At 41.1% G+C, this 21,459-nt stretch overlaps 2 protein-coding genes across 6 annotated transcripts; one reads left to right on the forward strand and one right to left on the reverse strand.

The window, feature by feature from the left end:
* Positions 1–1,291: 1,291 nt before the first annotated feature.
* On the reverse strand, positions 1,292–5,100 carry chmp2a (charged multivesicular body protein 2A). The gene is made up of 6 exons (XM_060938978.1): positions 4,953–5,100; positions 4,038–4,205; positions 3,772–3,951; positions 2,282–2,412; positions 2,149–2,210; positions 1,292–2,056 (listed from the first exon to the last, which is right to left on the reverse strand). Exons 2-6 carry the CDS (start codon positions 4,203–4,205, stop codon positions 1,935–1,937), a joined length of 663 nt encoding a protein of 220 aa, XP_060794961.1. The 5' UTR covers positions 4,953–5,100; the 3' UTR covers positions 1,292–1,934.
* Positions 5,101–5,519: 419 nt separating this feature from the next.
* Positions 5,520–20,158, forward strand: fbrs (fibrosin). Of its 5 annotated transcripts, none has more exons than XM_060939855.1 (19): positions 5,520–5,923; positions 7,111–7,704; positions 8,017–8,199; positions 8,483–8,515; positions 12,243–12,272; positions 12,374–12,422; positions 13,026–13,368; positions 13,564–13,778; positions 13,935–14,215; positions 14,341–14,385; positions 14,558–14,653; positions 14,930–15,013; positions 15,169–15,207; positions 16,174–16,245; positions 16,381–16,543; positions 16,852–16,932; positions 17,189–17,272; positions 17,381–17,594; positions 17,722–20,158. In XM_060939855.1, exons 2-19 carry the CDS (start codon positions 7,408–7,410, stop codon positions 19,310–19,312), a joined length of 3,900 nt encoding a protein of 1,299 aa, XP_060795838.1. In that variant the 5' UTR covers positions 5,520–5,923; positions 7,111–7,407; the 3' UTR covers positions 19,313–20,158. The 5 variants fall into 5 exon arrangements, with proteins under 5 accessions (XP_060795838.1, XP_060795839.1, XP_060795840.1 ...); XM_060939856.1 differs by having other exon boundaries at positions 14,945–15,013; XM_060939857.1 differs by having other exon boundaries at positions 8,035–8,199.
* Positions 20,159–21,459: the final 1,301 nt, after the last annotated feature.

Here is a 21,459-nt window from a genome sequence, read left to right on the forward strand (position 1 = left end):
TTTAGAAAGCAGAGGTTTCTATAATTACCCTAGACCCTTTCAGAACAATTCAGTGTTCCTGCTGTTTGTGTATAAATCTGCAGCCACTACTGTGTGTACTATCTGAAATTACTTTAAAAAAAACTTCAGCTAGTAATCAACATATGAACAGCTTTGTACATTTACTGACACAGGATTAAAAATGTTAATTAGCAAGATTCACTTTCACATTTGACAAGACTTAATTTGTGACGTTCAGCATGACAGCGATACATCCCTATAAGTGCATCATTAGCTAGGTGCTTTTTAAAACACTAAAGATGCTAAAAGTGTGACAGTAAAGGTAGAGTGTAAAGGCCCGGTCACACAGCACTCCGCGTCTATATCACGTACAAAAAGATACAAAAATCAGGTGGACGTGGTCGTAAGTGGTAATTTTTGGTCAATTTTGGCTTTGCCGTGCTTTGTACGGGGTATGGCCGTCGGCGGCTGTTTCACTGCCATAGCACTGCCAAATCACGGGTAACCGCGGCTCAGCGTCGTTGGAAGAGCGGCTTGCTGCGCATATAAAAGCGGTAGGATATGTTGAGCCTGTATCAGTTGGTTCTGTTGGTGCTGGAGCATTAACATGAGGACATCACAGCGTTGAGGGTTCATGTTCACCCCTTGACATCTAGACTGCAAGTGCCGAGGTCTCAGAAAATTACGGTATTTATACATGCCGCAAATCAGAAGTGATGCAGAAGTGATTAGACAGTGATCAATCGAATTTAGAACTTGTTTGAGACGTCGTTTAACGGGCTTAGACAGTGCTATGTACGCGGAAAAATCCATTTCTCAGTGATAAGCCGCTAAACACACGCTATATCCCGTGATACCAACGCGTAACACCCGTCCGATGACCGTGCTCTGCCCGTGATAGACCGCCAAACTTTCGCGTCTTACCACGTCTCCCCAAGTTTTAATAACGGCCGGGACACTGATTATCACGTGTTTTTCACCTGTGTTGCACGTCTTTACCACGTGTGCCGGCCGTGGTTGTCCGCGGTCTAAAGTTTTGAGCAGTCCAAAACTTTTTGCCGCGTCCGACGCCGTTCCGATTTTCCCCTGCGTCCTGTCACGTCTGTATATCGACTGTAACACGTCTTAACTTCGACATCAACACGAACAATATCGTCTGCTTCACGGGAGAGCACTTTTTGACGGGTTTTGGCCGTGATAAAGCCGTAAAGCGCTGTGTGACCGGGCCTTGACATTCAGGCATCAAGTTGCTACTAGTACATAATCTAAATGTAAGGCTTGATCAGTCTGATAAATGTGAAAAATATTTATTAAGAAAAGAAAAACAAGGCAAAACATCCCCATTTGATTTACTTGCTGATAAATACATTAAAGTACACTTTTTTTTAAAGAGAAATTAAGAACCATCATTTAGATACCAAATCCCAATGGCTCATTACATACTGTTGTGCGAAACATTTAGGAAAATGTAGCAAAAGGATTTTCTGATCATGAACTCGATCCAGCTCAAAGGTTAAACATTCTGATTAAAATGTACAAACCACCAGGCTTGCAAGAATTAGTTCTATAAGAAAACCATAAAATGGTATTACAGTGACATGGCATATATAAAATAACAGCCTTTTTTTACGTCTTTATTTCACTAAGCAGCAGATTGTATACATTTTTTTTGGTTAACATACTAGTGTTTTATACTGCTGCTAGTTTCAGCAAGGTGCTGAAAACTGAAGATAAATCTTTGTTTTGAGCACTTGTTTGGTAGACCAACATATAGCACATTTACAGTTGGGGGAAAAAAAAAAAGGGGGGGGGGGGGGGGGGGGAATGACACTGCATCCAAATACTGCAGTGCCCATCTGTCCTCTTACTTAATCTATGAACACTATGGTAAGCTGTTACAAAACTTTATGCACATTTCCACCCTAAAGTCTCCCTCAGTCTCTTCTGAGGTTATTTAGTCTTTCCTCCAGGTTAGCATCTGCATCTGCCAAAGTTGGCTGTGGCTCAGCTTTCTTCCCAGCAGCAACTGAAAGACTTCCTCCAGTAGATGGCAGGCCTGTGTGAAAATATTCAGATGTTCAAATTGCTGATAACTTACTGGTCTAAATATGTATATAATGATCTACAATTAGCAAGCGGTTTACATACTTGAGAGTTCATCTGAAAGATTCAGACCCAACTCATCCAGCACTTGGGAAACTACAGCATCACTAAAAAGAACAATACAGCAATTATTTATGCAGATTCAGTCTAAAATTCTTTTAAAACACCTTGATCCTACCTTTCCTCTTCATCATCCTCATCTCCCATTGCATCATCAATTGCATCATTCATCATTTCTTCCTTCATGTCCATAATTTCACTTTGGCGCTCAAACTCCATCATGATCTTCTGAATTTGTGGCAGCTTTAACTATGTAAAGGACATTTCAGTGATTTTAGTAAACTTTGAAAATATTCAGCTTTATTCCAAACCACAATGCTTTATTTTTGCATACTAGGGCCTGTCTCACAAAGCAGAATCCACTTAACAAATGCAACTGCAGTTAACCCTTCTCACGATTCCAACAAAAAGGATTCCCCCCCATTTAAAAAGAGAGTTACTTCTGCCAACTGGATGGTCAAGGATGATTGGAGTCTACCTCATAAGTGTAAAACGATTAACTGTAGTAAACTTTAGCTAGAGTAATTGTGAACAACTAATACCCAACATGTACATGGTAATGCCCAAACACTGAAGTCATGAATAGTCTGACTGGCGACTGGAATGTATGTGCAGTCTATAGCACTTTTGGGAAAATGACTAAATATCATACCTCTGATAAACTGTTAATTATTGAAAATTAACTGATACATGTACAATGTATACACATTCATTAAAAATCCCTTGAGAAGGAATAAATGAACAAGCTATGATTTGCTGAGATTCTTGGTGTCAAAAACGGCATATGATCCATAGAAAAATCCTTTAGACTGAGGAACAAGTGGAACAATAGCAGCAAGTGGAGGGGAATTAGCAAGATCACACCCATAAAAACTGGTAAAGATACAATATGAACTTCCTCATTTCTGATACAAAATTGAGGAAAGCCATGATACTTTCATGATCTCTAAATAAACTCAAGTGTGAAGTGACCTTTTCACTATTTATGCTCCTAAACCTATAGATTTTCAAAGATTGATCTCACAGCAGAAACCTAGCCCGTGTCAAAAAAAATAAGCTTCATTTTTCTGACAGCTGATTGGTCCAAGTGCAGGTCATCCGTGCAGAATAAGTTACCATGGTGATGTAGCATAGTTAAGTAAAACCATTGTTGTAAGGCAGTAAATCTAAAGGTAAGATCTAAGATTTTAAGCTAAGATAGCTAGCTAACCAATAAATTCTTGATTTATTTGTGATGCGGAATTTGATTTTGATGATAATGTGCTGGGAAACCCCCCCCCCGGAAACACAGACAAATGTAATTTAACATGACATTTTTACGATACTATACTGTGAAACCTAATACACCCTCTGACATTGTATTTTTAAACCAGTTTTATAAAAACCATTCAATATGCATTACTTGAAATTTCAAAAGTCTGTTTTACATAATTAACATAATACAAAATCTGTGCACGTTTCACAGCCTGGTATTCCATCATCAGGCTCCCAGTTCTTTTCTCCAGCCAAGTAACCTCTAAATATGGACGATCCAGGTATGGAAAGCTAAATATACCTCCACTCTTTAGGAAAGAGAAATGATGAATTTGTTTACTGGAGGTTTCTAACCTGTCTGTTCATCGTGGCCATGGCTTTGGTGACTCCTTTCATGGCCTGTGCCATGCTGTTGTTTGACTTGAGGGTTTGGATTTTAAGACTGACTGCTTGGATATTGGCTCTCATCATGATGAATTTCTTCACATATCTCCTGGTGCGAACCAAGTCCTTAGCCATGATCTTCACAGCATCCTGGAACAATCAAGACGTATGAATATATAATCGATATACATCATGATGAATAACTATGACAGTGCTTATATTAAATGTGAGATTACCATCTGTCCCTGTTTTGCCATTTTCTTAATATCAGCTATGATTTTCTTTTCCTGCTGCTCCATCCTCTGGCGCTCTCTGTCCAGATCTCTCATGGCTCTGTTCAATGCTCTCTGATTCTGTCTCAGCATCTCCTCTGGGGTCTTTCTCCGCCCAAATAAAACCTCCATCTAATGATGAACCAAAATGACATGTATATTTTATTACTCAGTAATAACAACCGATTAAATGACACTCCTGAAATCGGATTTAAGCGAAGACTAATATGAAACCACTGCTGAGAGCATACCAAAGGTATTCTGGGTAATCACATGAGAAGCCGACCCAAAGAATGACTCAGTTTATATCTTGTTCTAACATCATGTTTTAAACAAAACACGCCTTAATACGTGCAAATTACAACAATAGGTAGTGTTAACTGGATAAGAAAGAAAGAAAGAAAGAAAGAAAGAAAGAAAGAAAGAAAGAAAGGTTTTTCCCTAAACCAGATTTACAAAACAGAAAAATTTCATATATCGCGCTCGAAGGAAGTATGGGTGAAACTCAATCAAAATGAGCATTATCATTTTATTAAAGCAAATAAAACACCCATCTGACAGTAAAAAAAAAAAAAAAAAACAGAGGCCAATACCAGCTAATTACTGAACAGCTACTAATTGCCGGATATTTACATAAACCAGCTAACATTAACGACGATAAATACTGTCTAAATAGATATGGCATTTATATTTAAGTGTAATTTACGTACAAATATTATAAATAAATGCCCAGTTTTACCAGTTAGGTCGGATAGCTGGCAACGTGAACAAAAATAGAACTAGCCAGCAAATTGTTAGCAAACTAGCTAACACTAAATGGCACATTAACATAACGTAGAATATTAAGAACTCCGAAAAACATATTACTTTAGGATTTACCTTTATTGTTGGCGTCTTAGGTCGTAATGTCCAGCAGACTGCTACTTCACCTATAGAACCAAAAGCCGATTTCTCTCCCTCTTCCTAAACTACGAAGAATGGAATAGCTCGTTTGTTTTCCTTATTTTACTTCCGCATGTAATCTATTCCTATGACGTCATAGGATGTACGTAGTGTGATTTGAAACTCCTCAATGCTTTGTTTTAGCACTGTTGTATGCTCGCATAACAAATAAAAGTGAGTACAAATGAGTTTCAAGTTTGCGCACATAAAAACCTAATTTAACAAACGCGTAAAAGGTAAAAAAAAAAAAAACTTAATAATGTGCGTGTATTAATTTCTACTTTCATATAAAGCAGACAGTCCAAAGATACAATGAATGCTTTATGTGCTTCAGGTTTATATTATAAACAATATTTAAGAACTGAAAGTAATGTATAGCACTGCAGTAGTGACATTTGTGTTACAGCATTTTCTCTTTCACCCCAATAGGCGGCAGTGCTGCTTTACCATTAGTTATACACGGCTGTCCGTGAATCACAGAGGAAAAAAAAAAAAAAATCGACTGAAGCACACAATGCAGTTTCACTGTAGCGTTATCCACCCAGGATTCACGTTATTGCCAGCTTTTCAGTTACCGTGAAAAAAATATGTATATATTTATCTGATTTTGGCGATCGGGATTTATTGCAACGTTTTATGAATTCCTCTAAAGACCACACTCGAGAGATAACATTCATTTTAACTGCGCAAACAGGGAGATAATTGAACTTTCCCGGACTGAGTAGATTAGACAGTGGGCCGCGGGAGGAGGAGGCTGGCCTGCGTTACGAGCGCTGACGCTGAAGCTGCATGTCCGCGTAACTCGAGCCCGAGGCTTCGGGGCCTACACTGCTGTCGTCTAATGGAGACCGGACCGACCGAGCAGAAGCTCGGAGAGAACGATCGTTCGCATCGGCATCTTTTGAGTGGTGGGTGATCTCTGAATCGCATTAAGTCACTTTGATACTAACGCAAACAGAAAGAGCGAGGTTTTGTTCATGTTTAATACGCGCATAGATGGTAAACAATCGCGCAAAGAGAAGCGATTTTCAACCAGTGGCTCAGACGAATTCACCTTTCTCTTTTGCTCGTCAAAAGGAACGCTAGCGTAGTTAGCTTAGCTAAGCTTAGTTTAGAATGGCTTGTATTTTTAACCGGTCAAACAGGTTCACTGTCCTTCGACTGTTAGGATTTGATTGAGTTAGTTGAATTATGTGCTGTTATAGGTAACCTGGTCATCGTAAACCTGTCATCGATGCTTAGGCAAGTTTGTGTAATAATTTTAGCTGATTAGCAAACAACTTAAGCTAGCGTAACGGGATAGCGTAGTTAGCAAATGGCTAAATTGTACTGACCTGCTATCCAGCTGTTTCAGTCACTTTGTCTGAAAGATGCACAAACATTTAGACGTTATGAATGTTTCTTCCTGACACTGGATAGTAAATCGGTATTAGATTTTGATGGCGGTGTTTACACATGAAAGTCTCAATACGGACAAGTAGCAAGCTAGCAATATGTTAATTACCTTACCGTCATTTTGGTAGGTAGCAAGCTTGCTAGGCCAGTTAACAGGCTAATTAACTAACTAACAATCATTACCGGTTGGACAGTTAGCGAGTTCATTTAGGGTGCTTGTTTATTCAGTTGTTGTAGTTTATTAACGCTTTTGCTCAGTTTTGATTTAATAATGAACTTTTCCCTTTTCCGCTTGTAAAAATTGCACCAAAAGGTGGTTTGACTTGTCTATCCTGACCCTCAGCTGTCAATTTTTAAGATGACCGGAGAAATAACAAATATTTAACTACTTTGTTGACTTAATCATCTAGTACCATATTTCTTAAGACTTGATAGCTTCTACCTAATATTATTAGAAGCCATGAACATTTTTAATGCTCAGATCTGGCTGTACAAAGGTTTTTGTATCTTGGTTTTGTTTATTAATTTGCACACTTTTTCATCGCTGTTCATTCACGCCTTGGTTATCATTTTCCTTCTACAAACGCGATCAGATAAACGCTTTTCTCTAAAATGTATTTTCCTGTTTACCCAGGCGTTGTGTTTTTGTTTTGTAAATGTGCATATACGTTAATAATAAAAATCTTGTATATTCCCTTAGGTGAAACTCGCAATGTCTTGACACAAAGACAGTAACGTGGAAAGGAAATAGCCTGAAGTACACAACAGCCTGTTTTTATGGAAAACGCATACTTAATCCGCCCTCATCAGACAGCAGTGTGCTGATGGCATGCATTCTTCAATGGCCACAAAGCTGTAAGCAGACACATTAACTCCACTTTGAACTGGGATACCTACATTGTTCCAGGAGCTTTGGTTTCCTTCAGTAAAATTAAGGTCCCTCTGCGGACCAAGGTTTTAGTGCCTTTTGTAGGGACTGTGTAGGGTTCACTTTGACATGGATGGGCCCAGTCGAAGCGGAGGGTTGAGACAGAGCCGTCGCTCCCGTTCTCAGCGTGATCGAGAGCGACGCAGGAGGAGAGCAGACCTCGGGGCCTCATCACCTTCCTCAGGCTCAGACCAAGAGCGTTGCAGAGACTCCCTGCTTGGTGCTAGCGGTGGAGAATGTCGGCCCGTTTTTTCTGGTGCCAGGCACCGTCCTCCACGTCGGAGGAAAAGGGAATCTGTATCTTGTGAAGAAGACATCATCGATGGATTTGCCATAGCCAGCTTTATAAGTTTGGAGGCTTTGGAGGTATGTGTGATTGGTAGTCCATTTCCAGATTGTAGTTACATGTCGGAAAGTGGAATGTACTAATTTGATCTGCTTATTCGGTTTGTTCTCTGGGTGCGCCCCCCCCCCCCCCCCCCCCCCCCCCCCCCCCCCCCCCGCTATAAACTGGTGGGTTTTTTTGTTGTTGTTTTTTTGCTTTTGGGGGGGGAGGAGTTTCCTCTGAGTAATTTGCGCAACAGAAATTTTTTGTAGTGAATTATTTTACGTAAGGTGGGGGTTGTATTTTTTAGTAATAGTATAACTCATTTATTTTCTGCATGTGCATTATAAAAGATGGATTGTTCTCTGAAGCCGCCAGAGCGAGCTGGTATGTTGATGGGGAGAGGGAGCAAAAGGAAGAGAGGCCTGGATGAGAATGGAGGGCCACTCACAGAGCCAGAGGACGGAGCTCCAGCTACTTTTACCACCAGTAGCTGGGAGAAGCGTAGAAATGAGAAGAAAAAGAGAGAGGCCAAGGTGAGGGACAGAGTTTAGTTATAAGTCTAATTTGTCATAATATCTGTTTGTCTGATGTCAGTACTTCAATTGATGTTCAGCTTCAGGGTGTAATGTGGTCTTGTTCCTTGTTTGCTTTTCTCTTGGAAATTACTGCCAGGCTATGATTAATCAGAAAATGTTATCTTTAAATGATGTATAACAAAAAAAATCCCAACTCTTTGAATGCCAGTGTTTTGTATGATCCTTTTGTGTTGCTTCTTTAAAAAAAAGTTTCATCTGCAACATTTGTGAATTGTTACAGGTGTCAGGAAATCTCATGGAGACAGGATACATTGTAAGGATTTCATTTTTTAATAGTTTTTTTGAATATTCTTGTACTTTAAAGCTAGACGGCCTTTCGATTTCATAAAATCGGTGAAATTTAGTTCCCTCTGAAATTTGGTCATTGTGATACGTTTATTTCTGTAGTATCTCACAAAATATCAGGCCATTATGTGGCTGGGAAGTTATTTAATTTGAGGGGATTCCCTAGCAAATAATGAAATTGCTCGCTTCCCGCAGTCAAGCAGACAGAGGAAGTCCGGTGTGCACATGCGCAGGTTTACCACCACCACCTTCTTCTCCTGGGTTTTTACGGCAGCTGTCATCCAATGTTGCTTTACTGCCATCTACAGGTTTACCTTGACCATGCGCTGACAGTTATGTCATTCTGTCGCTAAATGAACAGCTGATCATCGAGGTGCTCGCTGACTGCCGATATTTATTAGTTTGGTCCTGCATTTCCTTTCCTTTGCAACATATCTTTTCTTCTCACTTTCCATTACTGTAGTCAGTCTTCCACGTTTCATTCGCACGCTCGCATCCTTCATTTTTCGCTCCTGTTTCAAATTTGTATCCCACAGAGCCTTGCGTGAACGGGAAAGCCCAGCACGTGATGCATGATGTAGTATCTTGAATTGGGTCATGGGGAAGCAGGAAAAAAATAGCAGTGAATTTAGGGCCACATGCCCCTAAATTCATTAATTCTTCTATTTAAAAAAAAAAAAAACCTAATAAAATTGGAAGTCTGTGATTCAAATTCAGTAGCTTTCGGTTTACTAAACTAAAATAATTGGGTGTCAGGGGAAAATTCTTTTTATTACCTACACTTGGAAAAATCTGAAAGGCAGTCTACCTTTAAAGGAACAGTCCACCGTACTTCCATAATGAAATATGTTCTTCTCTGAATTGAGACGAGCTGATCCGTACCTCTCCGAGCTTTGCGCGACCTCCCAGTCAGTCAGACGCGCTGTCACTCCTGTTAGCAATGTAGCTAGGCTCAGCATGGCCAACGGTATTTTTTGGGGCTGTAGTTAGATGCGACCAAACTCTTCCGCGTTTTTCCTGTTTACATAGGTTTATATGACCAGTGACATGAAACAAAGTTCAGTTACACAAATTGAAACGTGGCGATTTTCTATGCTATGGAAAGTCCGCACTATAATGACCGGCGTACTAACACCTTCTGCGCGCTTCGACAGTGCATTGATGAAGGTATCAATGCGCTGTCGAAGCGCGCAGAAGGTGTTAGTACGCCGGTCATTATAGTGCGGACTTTCCATAGCATAGAAAATCGCCACGTTTCAATTTGTGTAACTGAACTTTGTTTCATGTCACTGGTCATATAAACCTATGTAAACAGGAAAAACGCGGAAGAGTTTGGTCGCATCTAACTACAGCCCCAAAAAATACCGTTGGCCATGCTGAGCCTAGCTACATTGCTAACAGGAGTGACAGCGCGTCTGACTGACTGGGAGGTCGCGCAAAGCTCAGAGAGGTACGGATCAGCTCGTCTCAATTCAGAGAAGAACATATTTCATTATGGAAGTACGGTGGACTGTTCCTTTAAGAATGCACATTGTGTGTGTAGGTGTACACCCGGTCATGTTATTATACATTTACAGTGTTGCATGAAAGTTTGTGAACCCTTTAGAATTTTCTATATTTCTGCATAAATATGACCTAAAACATCATCAGATTTTCACACAAGTCCTAAAAATAAAGAGAATCCAGTTAAACAAATGAGACAAAATATTTTACTTATTCATTTATTTATTGAGGAAAATGATCCAATATTACATATCTGTGAGTGGCAAAAATATGTGAACCTCTAAGATTAGCAGTTAATTTGAAGGTGAAATTAGAGTCAGGTGTTTTCAATGAATGGGATGACAATCAGGTGTGAGTGGGCACCCTGTTTTATTTAAAGAACAGGGATCTATCAAAGTCTGATCTTCACAACACATGTTTGTGGAAGTGTATCATGGCTCAAACAAAGGAGATTTCTGAGGACCTCAGAAAAAGCGTTGTTGCTCATCAGGCTGGAAAAGGCTACAAAACCATCTCTAAAGAGTTTGGACTCCACCAATCCACAGTCAGACAGACTGTGTACAAATCGAGGAAATTCAAGACCATTGTTACCCTCCCCAGGAGTGGTCGACCAACAAAGATCACTCCAAGAGCAAGGCGTGTAATAGTCAGCGAGGTCACAAAGGACCCCAGGGTAACTTCTAAGCAACTGAAGGCCTCTCTCACATTGGCTAATGTTCATGAGTCCACCATCAGGAGAACACTGAACAACAATGGTGTGCATGGCAGGATTGCAAGGAGAAAGCCACTGCTCTCCAAAAAGAACATTGCTGTTTGTCTGCAGTTTGCTAAAGATCACATGGACAAGCCGGAAGGCTATTGGAAAAATGTTTTGTGGTTGGATGAGACCAAAATATAACTTTTTGGTTTAAATGAGAAGCATTATGTTTGGAGAAAGGAAAACGGTGCATTCCAGCATAAGAACCTTATCCCATCTGTGAAACATGGTGGTGGTAGTATCATGGTTTTGCTGCATCTGGGTCAGGACGGCTTGCCATCATTGATGAAACAATGAATTCTGAATTATACCAGCGAATTCTAAAGGAAAATGTCAGGACATCTGTCCATGAACTGAATCTCAAGAGAAGGTGGGTCATGCAGCAAGACAACGACCCTAAGCACACAAGTCATTCTACCAAAGAATGGTTAAAGAAGAATAAAGTTAATGTTTTGGAATGGCCAAGTCAAAGTCCTGACCTTAATCCAATTGAAATGTTGTGGAAGGACCTGAAGCGAGCAGTTCATGTGAGGAAACCCACGAACATCCCAGAGTTGAAGCTGTTCTGTATGGAGAAAGGCTAAACTTCCTCCAAGCCGGCGTGCAGGACTGATCAACAGTTACCGGAAACGTTTAGTTGCAGTTATTGCTGCACAAGAGGGTCACACCAGATACTGAAAACAAAGGTTCACATACTTTTGCCACTCACAGCTATGTAATATTGGATCATTTTCCTCAATAAATAAATGACCAAGTATAATATTTTTGTCTCATTTGTTTAACTGGGTTCTCTTTATCTACTTTTAGGACTTGTGTGAAAACCTGATGATGTTTTACGTCATATTTATGCAGAAATATAGAAAATTCTAAAGGGTTCACAAACTTTCAAGCACCACTGTAGAACAATTTTTCGATGGAGTAACAATGTGTATTGTGTTCCCTTCTAGCGGGTTTCATTCATTTGGTTTGATAGCTTGCAATCTTGTTAGCATATCACTTATCCTACATGTATTAAGTCACTCTGCCCAAAGAAGAATGAGCATTGAATATGGTTTACAATATTGCATGGCTGTCAAGACAACATGACGTCACACGTGGGAGATGTAAAACTTCCACGCTAGCGAGCGACTGTGACAATTTGTAAACAAACATGGCTGCCAAGTACATTTCGTTAAATATGGAAGATTTTGAGAGAATTTTGAAAGAGAAAGAGGTGTTGAACACTGGAAAGGAATGTGTATTAATAACAATAATATTGGCTGGCTTTTTTTGTGGTATAGCTGGTATATTCCATTCAGCTAGCATGATATTGAATGAGTCGAAGACGAGTTCAATATTATGCTTAGCTGAATGGAATATATCTTTCAACGCCAGCCAATATTATTTAAATGTTTAACGGAGCATGTTATTTTTGTCTTTGTCACTTTTTCCTCAGTGTGATGCAGAGAGTGAGTCAGGGGATAAGGTGAGTAATTTATTTTGGGGATCAAAAGAAATTTGGGACATTTAATTAAATTTTAATGAATGTCACTTAATATTTGTTTTTTCTTTGTTCTTTTGCCTCAGGCTTCTGACAATGATATGGAGCCTACATTCATTGTTAGCACTAGAGAAGGTAAATAGCTCATACTGCTGCTTATTTTTATTTTATTTTTGTAAATAAACCAAATGCATGTCTTTAAGCAAAGATTGCACAAATACCTCTGTGTTGAGTTCTAGTTGGTTGTATTACATGCGAAAACTACTTGTACACCGTGGATTTATCATAAAAAGCAAGTCATTTCTCAATGCACATAATTTCTGATGCATATACAGGCAGATGAAAAATTGCATGACCCTATGTAAATAGTCCAGCTTTGTAAGAGGATGTGTTCATCCAGGGGGGAAAAAAATCAGCCTTTTAGTTTACCAGGAATCCACCTTAATAGTTACATATCGCTTTCAGAAATCTAATGGTTTTAAACATTGTAATTTGTGGTCACTACATGAAACCTGGGATCCAGCAGTTTTAGAAATGGCAGTTATAAAACTAGTGTATAATGTTTTTAGATGTATAATAACTTTGTTATAATAGGTTTGTGTGCAAAACTTATTTTTGATACAGATACTCAAACATGCATTAAAATTTTGTGAGCAAAGTTTATCACTGCCATTATGATGTATGTATTTCTTGGTAGTAGACAAGAATTTATGGTAAAGTATTTTATTTTTCTTGCAGTGTCCTCCAACCCAGTAAGTATGGCGTCTACTGTGAGCAATGGCTGCACCCTGTTGCCTTCAAACAGTGGGCCACCTCGTCTGTCAGTGACTCCCAGAGTCTCTGGCCTGGAGCGTAGTCAGGAGAGGAGTCTGGAGCTGCCATACCCTGAAGCCACCTCTACCTCATCCTCACTTCTGTTGCCCCGTTCTCCGGCCTCTGTCTCCACCTCATTGGCTGAGCAAAATGGAAATGCCGCACCACACCACCGCCATGATTGCAGCCCTCCACAACATAAACTGAAATCGTTCCTTTCCTTCACTGGTCGCTCACAAGCTGTCTATGGCACGGGTAGCAACAACAGGTGAGTGAAGTTCAGTGCCGAGCTTTTATTGTAACAGAAGTAAACCATTAAAATTAACTCAGTTTATCTACTTGACTAGTAAGACACCCTGTATTTATCAGTGTGCTGGAGTATTTTCTTTACAGAAGTACTTGCAGTGTTGAATCAGTCACTCTCCCCTAACTTTGGAATACTGTTTTATTTATTTATAATCAGGACCAGTACCTCAGTTAAGACTCCATCTTCATCCACCTCTTCATCAATTCGACCGCCCACTCCCTCTACTAGTGTGCCTGCAGGCCGAGGGCCATCTGGGCCATCTGGTGTGCTGCGGCCTTCATCGCGCCCGAGCCCTGGTGCGCTTTTCACCCCTCCACCTGGTCTCCCACCACCACCTCCCCTTCTGCAGGTGTCCCCTCGCTCTTCAGCAGGTACATTTCACTCTACTTTTAAGCACACAGCTATAAAGGCTAAATTTTTTTTTCGTACAGTTACTCAGATACTTTTCATAGGTGAATTAAGTAAAGGAGTTCCCAGTAGTTCCCTCCTCTTGCATAGATAAATTGTTTGGTCTCTGATGCATACAGATTCAGAGCTGCTCCGTCAGGAGCTGAGCTCGCACTTCCTGGCGCCTCAAAATGCAGATCGGGAAGGCAGAACCTCTGGAAGCAGTGCTGGAGTCAGTGCTAGCTCAGCATCAGGTGCCGCCTCGGTTTCTTCCTCTAACTCTGGGAGTTCCAGCAGGACAGTGCAGGCCCAGACTTCTATGCCACCACTGGCCTACCAATTCCATCAGCACAACCATCAACACCAGCACACCCACACCCACCAACACTTTCTGCACCCACCTGCTGCAGCTCCTCCAATGGTGAGGAGGCTACAAGTGCCAGTGACTCATTTCAGAATAGCTCTTGTTGAGGCTTTTTTTTTTTGCATTCATGTTGTGAGTAGAATTAGTACATCATTACTGAATGATTTTTATTTCTGTTCTAGTTTGAGAAATTTACAGGCAAGATAGATGGTCTCTTTCGACACCCAGTAAGTTTATGCGCTTGAAATGAACACCACCATTATTAGTCAACAAAAGCTGCAACATATGATAACTGAATAATTAACAGTAATGTTGGACTCATATTTGTATCTGTATGGATATGACAGAATCACACTTGTGAAGTGACATTGCTCTGATATTGTATTATTTTTCTGTAAGTTCTTTCCTCAGTACCCACCGCCTGTGCCTGGAATCCAGCCTGTACTTCCCCCCACTGGACCATTTAGTTCCTTGCAAGGAGCTTTTCAACCCAAGGTAAGGCATGCTACCACTGCCTGATGTTAATTCTAACTTTTAAAGCTTGTACAAAGCTATTTAAAATCTTTTTAATCTATCGTTAAAAATATCATAGTCAACCCAAACAAACTAGATGTAATTTTCCACCAATTTTATTTAATGGCATAAAATGCATCTTTTTTACACAATATTGATTAAAAACTATATCCTTTTTTACTAGCTAGAAACAAACATTAATGCATGCAGTTAGATGTATTGGTACTTGTAATGGTTTACAACGGTGTCTTGTGATAGCTTGTTGCCCTCCAGGGAACTGCTCCAGATATGCCTGCTCGCTTGGGAGTTGTTCCTCCCCACCTCCAACCTAAAGACCCCAGGGTATGGAGCTTGCAATGTACTAGCATAATGTATTGCTAAGGTTGGGGCTTTTTAACATAAATGTATTGTTACTGTGGTGCTCGTCTTATCTGATTTGTAATAAATTAACGCACCATTTTATGTTGGATGCAATAATTCTGTTTTTACTTCCACAGATAACAGACCCGTTTGCACAACCACTAAAGGTTAATAATGTAAGTATGACCTCTGCCCATCAAACTTTCATTTTTTCTAGTTTATTAATCCCCCACTGGCTGAAAAGGCCCAAGGGGGATAATGTCGTGGCGATGTCTGTCCGTCCATCCGTCCCGGGAAGGGTACTCACCTTCTGAAATCAACTTCTCTCTCAATTTTTGGAGGAATTTCACAAAACTTGGCAGGATTCTTCGCAAATTGTAATTTCGTTCAATTCGGTCACATTTTACCAGAGTTACAGCCCTTGATTTAACAAAATTATACTTTGACAATTTCATGAGTGTGCGTTTTCCTTCTGAAATCAACTCCTCTCACAATTTTTGGACAAATTTCTCGAAGTTTGGCAAAAGGCCTTGTTCTATGACGGTAATATGCATATTGCGATTTAATTTCGTTTGTGAAATTTTTACCAGAGTTTTGACCCTTGATTAAATAACTTGTACTTTGACAATTTCATGAGGCTGTACGTTCTTCTGAAATCAACTCCTCTCACAATTTGTGGAGGAATTTCACCAAACTTGGCAAAAGGCTTTGTTATATGACAGTTATACGCATATTGAAATTTTGTTTAATTTGGGCAAATTTTACCAGTTATGCCCTTGATTATTAACAAACTTGTACTTTGGCGATTTCATCAAGGTGTGCTTGCTTTCTGAAATCAACTTCCCTCACAAGTTTTATCCCCCGCTGGCCGAAAGGCCCGAAGGGGAATTGTGTCATGGCGATGTCCGTCCATCCCAGGAAGGGTACTCACCTTCTGAAATCAACTCCTCTCACAATTTTTGGAGGAATTTCATGAAACTTGACAGGATTCTTCGTTATGTCAGTAATACACATATTGCAATTTCGTTCAATTCAATTGCATTTTACCAGAGTTATGGCATAGTTGCCAGCGGGGGATATTGTACTCTCAGAGCACTCTTGTTTTTGATACTTGGCATTCACACTTTCTTACAACATTGCAGAAACCTGGAAAGTGGTGTGCTATGCATGTACGTGTGGCCTGGATGATTCTGAGGCATCAGGAAAAAGTTAAGGTTTGTTGACTTTAATTTCCCCATTTTCTTTGTGTTTATCTCCTGAGTGGAATATGTCTCAAAAGCATAATGGTATTCTGAGATTACTGTGGTGTTCTGAGTTATATTGATTCCTAATGCGTTGAACTCTTCCAGTTGATGCAGGCAGATCCTCAAAAGCTGGAATTGCGTAATGACTTGCTACCCCGTCTCCCTGGCCCTGGTGGTATTGGAGGAATAGGCAGTCTCGGAGCACTTGGAGGTCCTCTGCCTCCAACCCATGATCTCACTAGATCAGGCAGTCTCTTTGCAGCTGCTAGTATGTGTATTTCTTTTGTGTACCTATGTATCCCAGCAGAAACTCTCTTCCACTACCACAAGTGGACTTATCCTATTCTTTATTTGAGGCTATTATTACAACTTGTAATAACCAAGATACAGACAGTTTGCTTGGCATTATACAATACATAAAACTGTGCTGTCTCGTATACACAAGCAGCTTAATTGCTGTTTCATCAGATGGCTTGGAGAGGATCTAACATCAGTATTAAACAATGAATGAAATGAAAACACTCAATGGTACTCCATTAAAGGGTGTTAAATGAGTTGACCCCTGTGTCTTCTCAGGTGGAGTCAATCCTTCCTCCACTTCCTTCATCCCTCCATCAACGCCCCACTCCTCTTTCCTCACCCCAGCAACACATCTGGGTAAGAGATTGGACGAGTGAGCTGAACTGTAGTCTAGCTTAGTTTTCTAAAATAATATAATACAGGAAAGGTAATCAAGCTCTTAAAGTTGATGAGTGGCTTCAAACATAAAACCAGGCATGAATAAATTTACCCTCCAAGACAAGCAGCTAAAATTGGGCTTATTTATGATTGATTGATTAATTTTCTGTGAGCTACTCAGTTTGTTACTGAGATGTGCATAATTAATCCTGATGTGGGTTTTTGTGCATTGCAGATCCATATGGCCGCTCACCCCCCTTTACACCGTTGGGAGCACTGAGTGCTGGTGCCTTTGGGGGACTGGGTAGCCCCTCACTAGGTAGGTCAAAAAATGAATGTACTTAAAACAAAACAAAAACCCTCGTTTAAAGGCACTTTAAACATGTTTCCATGTATTGACCCATTTTCTGTGTTCTTATTGGTTTAGGTGCTAGTTCAGTTTTTGGCCATAAGGCAGAATCCTCTGCAAGTGCTGTAGGAGGATTGAGCAACCCACATGATCCTTGGAATCGCATGCATGTTGCTCCTCATTTCCCCTCAGGACCCTCTTGGCCCAAAGGACTAGAAAAAAGGGATGACAGAGATAGAGGTAAAGACATGGGAGGAAGAGAACTGACTCAAATAAAAGATGAAAAAGACAGGTATGTCACAATTTGGTGTATACATGAATACCCTTTGCCTATATATTTAAGTAACTATAGAAATTTGATCATGGACAGCTCTGTTTATATAATGGTCTACATACTTGTGTTTCACATCACCTCTTAGGGACAGTCTACTTTATGGTCGTCAGCCTGTGCGAATGTCCCCTGGTGCACTCAAACACCGCAGCAGCACTCCCAGCTCTCACATGAATGGGCTGGGCCCTTTAAACATAGTTGCTGCTCAGTCTGATGGACAAAACAGGGATCGGGAACGGGATCGTGAAAGGGAGAGAGATCGAGAGTCAGAAAAAAGACAGCATTCATCCTCCAGGGTACCAGCATCAACCTCCTCAGCACCAGACAGACCTCGTTCATCCACGTCGTCTGTTCTTGCAACCCCTCCTCCAAATGCTCCATCAGCATCCTCCCCTCTGGACTTGTTTGGTAGACAGGCACATGCTCTCGGCTCAGACCCCTCCCATCCATCCCAAAGAGAGAGCAGTGGTCCAGCCTCTTCCTCCTCCTCAGTCAGTTCACTTCCCGTCAAGAAGCCTGACCGGACAACGACTCCAGTTTCTAAGCCTTCCACCACTAGCCTCCATCCTGGGATACTTCATCCCCCAGTGAAAGTCAAGGAGGAGAGAAAGGAGGAGCCTGAACCAGTGCCCATCTCCCTACCGCATCCAGCCATACCCCCTCATAGTTTTGAGCGGCCTAACAGTCGCCATACACACCATCCTTCAACACCTTCTTCAACCCTTTCATTGACTCCCACATCTGGAGTGCCTCTTCCTCCTCCTACCCCACACCCTACCCACCATCTTCCCCACCATCTTCCACTTCTGGATCGCTCCCGATTAGCAATTGAGGCTTATCTTGGTGGGGGTGGGGGATCAGCTGGACTAGTTGTGGGACCTCCGGCAGATAGATTTGCAGCCCATCCACATACACCACCTCAAGGCCACTCACAGGCTCCTCACAGCTTCCCCTGGGATCCCTGGAGGGAACTTGCTGCACAGCAGCAGCAACAGCAGCGTAGAGAGATCTTGGCCCAGCGGCCAGATCATCATCTTGCACTGCGCGCTGATCCGCACTTGTCCCGCCTACTTCAACATCCGCACGCCCGATACCTTGAGGCAGAGAGAGCAGCTGCTGTAGCGGCAGCTGTGGCAGTGGGCCCACATCATCCGGCGGCACCTACTTCCACTTCAGCTTCATCCTCTGCAACCCGGCCAGAATTTGGGTTGATGTCTCATCCTTTTGATCGCCCTCCTCAGGTCGGAGGCCCTGGAGGTGGGTTGCTGGATGAGGAACAGCGTGCCCAGATATTGCGTGAGGACTATGAAAGGGTGCGTTATTTTGGGATGCATCCACACCTTTCCACACCTCACCTGCCCAGCCCATCTCATGCAGCCCACCTAGACCAGCTGCATGCAGGCTTGTTGTCTCATACTCAGCTCCATCCTCCAGGAGGCTCCACACCTTCACATCACCCAAGCCTCTATTCCCGCTTGGCCCCGTTGCATCCACATTCTCATGTTCCCAATGGAATTCTCACCAAGACACCCAGTCTAGTTGCGCCCTTGTCAGTTGGGGCACCCCCTCCACTTATTCCATCTGTAACGAGAGCCTCCACTCCACCTCGTAACTCCAGACTTGGTGGGGCTGGAGATTTGGCCCTGTTCAGCTCGCATAAGGATGGAGAATCCAGATAGTACTTGGCAAGGCTGGAGCAAGGGATTTACTGGTCTTGAACTGTGACCCTAGAAGTAGGTTAAGCAGGACACCCCAAACCTGCTGAAGCTACAGTGATCATACATGTGTTTTAAAATTACCTGAGTGGAGGGCAGAGACACTTCAGAGGGCTGCTCATTATAATTATCCACTGTGGTTATATTGGTGCAATTTAAGGTACTTTTCCCCCCCAGTGCTTTTCATTTATATTTAGGATTTTCTTAAATAGGCCTGTGGACATTCACAGACTAAAGGCTATGTTCTGTAATATGAAATATATACATACAAGCCCTGCAGCTCCAGAGGTGTATTCAGAGATAAAGTTTGCATTGTACTGCATCGCGTGACATGTATTTCCCATTTATGAACTCGTTGCTGTAAAAAAAAAAAGAAAAAAAAGCCAACTATGGAGATTTCATATGAAGAAGTGGGAAGGAGTCTAAGACAGCTTAGTGCTTTTCTGTTTGTCTAGTGTGTGCTCTGTCTATAACTAGATTGAAGAAACTGCACTGTTGGAAAATGAACTTAAAGAAACACATCTGCTTTCTGCTCTCGATGCATCTACAGCAAGACCATGATCAGAGGCACAACTTCCATAAACGTTACAATGAACGTCTGCAGAATTTTATTTTAATCTTTAAAAATATTAACTGTACATCTTGTTTGATATTTTAAAATTTAAATGGAAAACAAACTTTCCCATTTTCCTACACTCTGACTCTACATGAGCTGGAACAGAATACAGTAGAATAGTGATATTCCTTTTGTAATTATTATTGTTAACATTAATTACCTTATATAATAAACATATTCACTGTTTGTTATAATGTCGTTGTTTCAGGACTCAGCAGTGGCACTCCCTTGTTAAAGCAAGAGTTTTTCCCAAAAAAAAAAAAAAAGTAAAGTGAAACTGCTTCAAGAAACTAGGGATAGCAAATGCCTGCGAACCGAGTTTGTACTTCTGACAAAACCTGTCCTCTTGGCTGTTGATTGATTGATTGAATATATTTATAAATTGAGATTGTGATTAGGTCTAAACATCCCTATGTGGGGAAAACATTTTCCATAAAAGATGCATTTCATATAAGCAAGGACCATCAACTGAAAAAAGGATGCTGGTTTTGTATGTGCAAACCAAAAGCAGGATTGAAGGGACTTGTAACTGGAGAATAAGACATTACTGGTTAACTATTTGAGGAAAACAGTTTTATACCTTTTAAATATGTTCCCCTCAAAAAAGAAAAGCAAGTAATAATAATTATTAAACAAAACTGTTGTTTATTTACATGTGTGTTACGTATTGCTTCATTGCCTTGTGTGGCATTAAAATAATACTGATTTCAACTTTTATCTTATCTATAGAAATTGTTGCTGCTTTCTGCAGCTCTTTTGACTCAGTTAATCCTCAGAATGTCCCCTTGTTTGATTAAATTATGCATGGATGGTGCATCCAGGATTGGTGTTGAAAACCTCTGCTCCAGGGAAGTGGTCGTGCTCCTGAAGCCCTTCTTAATACCACAAGTTAAAACTAAGACAGCTAATGATTCCCTGAAGAACAGGTTGGCTGGGTAGAGAGTGTTTTGTTGAGACAAAGTCCAGAAGGATTTCCAGCCACTGGTATTTGATTAAACCAGTGACTCTTCAAAGTAATGATACATTGTGTTTAGATGTGAAAGGGTGTCAATAGTTTCAAAGTCTTCTAAAGATTGTCCACTATTTTTGACAACGAGTTCTCGCTTCAGGTAGAGTGCGTTTCTTATGTAGCGATGGTATTTCCATTTCTTGTCAGATACACGTGAAACGGTCCGTAAAATTAAGGCGCGCAGAGAAGTAACGATGAAATGTAATTACCTTGCTGCCGCATTTAGATTATATCTAGGCAACACGCAGCAAGTCTCGCTGTTCTTAAAACGACAGGAAGCTCGGGCCTGCAGCAACAGGATTTTAAAACTGTCCCTGATAAATGTTCCAGCTAAACAACTATAACGTGCAATACCAAATTAAACAACAACAGAAGAAACATCCACACAAAACAGCAGCGAGTTAGCGGTTTGAAACGCGACGCGGAAATAGCGTGGTAACGCAAATCTCGCGAGATGTCGATCCAGTCCGCACTTTGTCAGCAGTC

Source organism: Neoarius graeffei, chromosome 14 (assembly GCF_027579695.1).
Source record: "Neoarius graeffei isolate fNeoGra1 chromosome 14, fNeoGra1.pri, whole genome shotgun sequence".
NCBI classification, from domain to species: Eukaryota; Metazoa; Chordata; class Actinopteri; order Siluriformes; family Ariidae; genus Neoarius; species Neoarius graeffei.